Source organism: Ipomoea triloba, chromosome 5, assembly GCF_003576645.1.
Source record: "Ipomoea triloba cultivar NCNSP0323 chromosome 5, ASM357664v1".
NCBI lineage: Eukaryota > Viridiplantae > Streptophyta > Magnoliopsida > Solanales > Convolvulaceae > Ipomoea > Ipomoea triloba.
In genome coordinates this window covers 8,149,910-8,153,896 of record NC_044920.1, presented here as the reverse complement: position 1 = coordinate 8,153,896, position 3,987 = coordinate 8,149,910, and the positions used below count along the sequence as shown (strand labels likewise).

At 38.8% G+C, this 3,987-nt stretch overlaps 1 protein-coding gene across 1 annotated transcript; it reads left to right on the top strand.

Annotated features, from left to right (window-relative positions):
* Positions 1-987: 987 nt before the first annotated feature.
* Positions 988-2,756, top strand: LOC116020178 (protein DETOXIFICATION 51-like). The gene has a single exon (XM_031260659.1). The coding sequence runs from the start codon at positions 988-990 to the stop codon at positions 2,548-2,550; it is 1,563 nt and encodes a 520-aa protein (XP_031116519.1). The 3' UTR covers positions 2,551-2,756.
* The last annotated feature ends 1,231 nt before the right edge of the window (positions 2,757-3,987 follow it).

The window sequence follows — 3,987 nt, the reverse complement described above, 5'->3', positions numbered from 1 at the left end:
TCACCCTCTCAAAATCTTGCATATGTTGGAAATCATCATATACATTCTGACACTCCTCTCTACCACAAACTTATTTAAACTATAGCCCATGAAAACTTCTTTTACTACATACAACAACACATACTTTTTAACAGAACAAATTAAAGTAAAACAATAACTCAAAACATCAAAATCATTTTATTTTTAAAATAAAAGTCCCAGATTATTAATTAGCTCTAACTCTAACCTTGATTACATGATATATGTGATTTGGCACCCTTCAAATAGGGAAAAAAAATTCCATAGACTTTCTCTTACTTCCACTACTAGCTATAAAGTTGTGTATTCAATTCGCTAACAGTTATACCTTTTTACGTAGTGGTAAGCGCTTGATACTAAAAAGTGATATTAACTGGTTGGTGCTGGGGGTAGAGATTGTTGGGCGGAAGCCTGTAAAGGTCAAGTCCAGCACCCAGAATCTTAAAAATGTGTGGCGATATAAGAAAATAAAGTTAGTTCTTCGCTAATAACTATAACTTTTGGGGTAGTGGTAAGCGTTTGACCATAAAGCACTTTTATATTTAATTAAATATGTTATATTAAAGTGTTAGAAAAAAAAATGTAAAATACTTTCTATACATTAAATACAAACCGCGATGAAAATTATAACTTTAAATTATAAGAAGATGCTGTGAGATTTTTTATGATGTTCCAGGGTTAAAAAATGGTCTGAATCTAATGAAAGCTTAAAGGATTATTTTTATTAAAAAAAATTATAAAGAAAACCCTCATCGTATCCCTTGGTATTAATAAATATACCATATCTCCCGGCCCTTTCACTCTCACACACACTCTATAACCAACCACAACCAGACCGACCAATCCATTATTTCAGCAGAGTGCTCTTAATGAGAGTATCTCCCAGGAATTTGCCACTCTAATCAAAACTTACATTTCCAATCCATTTTTGGTTCACATATATATACATAATAATTATATAGTTACAATATGTGCAATCCAAACACCACTACTCCTCCTCCGAAGCTCACCGCCATCTCTGTGATTGTGAATGATCACAAACCACAAAGCCATCTGTGGTGTTTACCCAGCGGTGGCGTTCTTAAACCCCAAGAAAACCCCAAACCAAATCAAGAAGAATCAGTGAGTGAAGTTACTAAGGAATTAAAATCTCTGTTGAATCTTGCTTTCCCCATAGCCCTGGCCGCTTTGGTTCTGTACATTCGCTCCATGGTTTCCATGCTTTTCCTGGGGTGGCTTGGCGACACCGAGCTGGCGGCGGGGTCGTTGGCCATAGCGTTTGCTAATATTACTGGCTATTCTGTGCTTTCTGGGTTGGCTTTGGGTATGGAGCCTCTTTGTTCCCAGGCCTTTGGTGCTCAACTTCCTCACCTTCTCTCTTTGACCCTTCAAAGGTCCATTCTTTTTTTGCTTTGCTGTTGTGTGCCCATCACATTCCTTTGGCTTAACATCTCCAATATCCTACTTTATTTGCACCAAGACCCTACTATTACCCATTTTGCTCACACCTATCTTTTCTTCTCGCTCCCTGATCTTCTCACTAATTCCTTTTTTCACCCCATCCGGATTTATCTTCGGGCTCAAGGTATTACTCTCCCCATCATGTTCGCTACCTTGACTGGGACTCTTTTTCATTTACTGGCCAACTATTTTTTTGTTTTCCGGCTCCGGCTGGGCGTGGCGGGGGTGGCCACCGCCTCCGCCACCTCCAACGCCGTGGCGCTGGCGGCGCTGATTCTCTACGTCTGGGCTCGCCGCCTCCACGCGGCAAGGCCGAGCTGGGAGTGCTTCACCGGGTGGGCCCCGCTGGTTCGACTCGCCGCGCCCAGCTGTGTTTCGGTGTGTTTGGAATGGTGGTGGTACGAGATCATGATAGTGTTGTGTGGACTGCTGGTGGACCCCAAGGCCACCGTGGCATCCATGGGCGTCTTGATCCAGACTACGTCACTGCTCTATATCTTCCCGTCATCACTCGGGTTCGCGGTTTCGACGCGGGTCGGTAACGAGCTCGGGGCCAACCGACCCGACAAGGCTCGCCTGTCAGCTTTTCTGTCCATATTCTTGGCAACCCTAATAGGCCTATCGGCAATGACTTTCGCAACGTCCATGAGGAACCTGTGGGCCCGTATTTTCACCCATGACGTCAACATCCTCCGCCTAACGTCAGCGGCCTTGCCCATATTAGGCCTTTGCGAGCTCGGAAACTGCCCCCAAACAATCGGCTGCGGCGTTTTACGGGGGTCGGCGCGGCCGTCCATCGCCGCAAATGTCAACCTCGGCGCATTCTACATCGTTGGCATGCCGGTGGCTATTGGGCTGGGCTTTTACTTGGGGGTGGGCTTTATTGGGCTCTGGCACGGCCTACTATTGGCCCAAATATGCTGTGCTGGGCTTATGCTGTATGTTGTATGGAGCACCGACTGGGAGCACCAAGCCACGAGAGCCAGAGTGCTCACGTGCACAGGACGTGGTGGTGACAAGCCATTGCCTCGTGATCTTCAAAAGGATCAACAACCATTGATTTGTGTGTGATGGTTACGTCATCATCAAGACTAACCGAGGATTATGGATGGACAATATTATCCCTCGTCCTCGTTTGTAATTCTTTTTTCTCCTCCTAATTTCATATTTTGCATTAACTCTAATTTGCGATGATTGTGAAATAGTGAATGTTTTCTAGGTGGGAGGAACTTAATCAGGATTTCAGGATGTTTGGTAAAAATTATGATTAACTGAAACATTTTCTTTAGACGATTGTTTCTCTCTCTCTCTCATCCATCAACTCACCTTTTTTCTTTAGTTTTGAATTTGGACAATTTAGGTATTCATAAATTTGATAATATTGACTTTGTTACAATGTAATATATGTTTATACATACTTTTTCAACCTATTAAAACACAAACAACCCTATTGAAATTTAAATTTGTGACTTTTTATTTGGAAGAGTCACAGTTATGTCGATTAACCACGAGGTGTTTCGCGACTTGAAATATTTCTAAGGTTGTTTTTTGATGTTCATGAATTTATATGGGTTCAGTCATGCATGCCCCACCGACAAAATATATGTTTGCCAAAGAGGTATTTCACTCCTTAATTCAAGCAACGTTCTTCATCCTTTGTTTTTTTTGGGTTTTTTCTTTAATTTAAAAAACTCTTATTACAACTAGTATTTTATATACGCGATATGTAAAAATAGGTGTCTAATATTAATATTTATATTAAAATTTCCTCAAAAAAATTTATATTAAAATCTTATATTTATCTAAATTTTAGATATTTATATTATTGTAAATAATAATGTAAAATATTTTTATAAATTTGATATTTATAATTTAGAAATTAACTAACATATAACTCCAATATATAATGTGTATATTATTATTATTATTATTATTATTATTATTATTATTATTAAAAATAAGAAAATATATTGTGGATGCATGTGCATGGTAACAATAGTGGAGAAAATAATGGAAGTTATAACATGAGTATATTTGTCCAAAGTATTGTATAATACAACACTTATAGTAAAATGTATAAGAAAACGTAACGAAAAAGCGAATATAAATGAAAGATATAACCTCCATTCACACTAATTAGTTTTAAATTTTAGATTAGATAATAAATACCATCTCTAATTATTTTACATCGTTGTCAAATTGAATATTTAGTCACTGAAATATTAATCCATCATATCAATACTTAGGCCCACTAATATAGACCCCGTAAGTCCGTAACAGGATACCAATCTTGATGTAAAATAATTAGGATGATGTTTTAATCCAAATGGTAATGAAGAGCCCAATGGACTAATTGTCGGTTGCCGGCAAATTATACCGTGCACCACGTACCTAAACGACGTCATTTTGAGCATTGTAAAATAATCGTCCGTTTTTTTAGAAATCACGTTTCCCGTTTCGGCCGGTCTCTATATTTATGTTAATATTTTGTGTATTCTAGGCAACCGT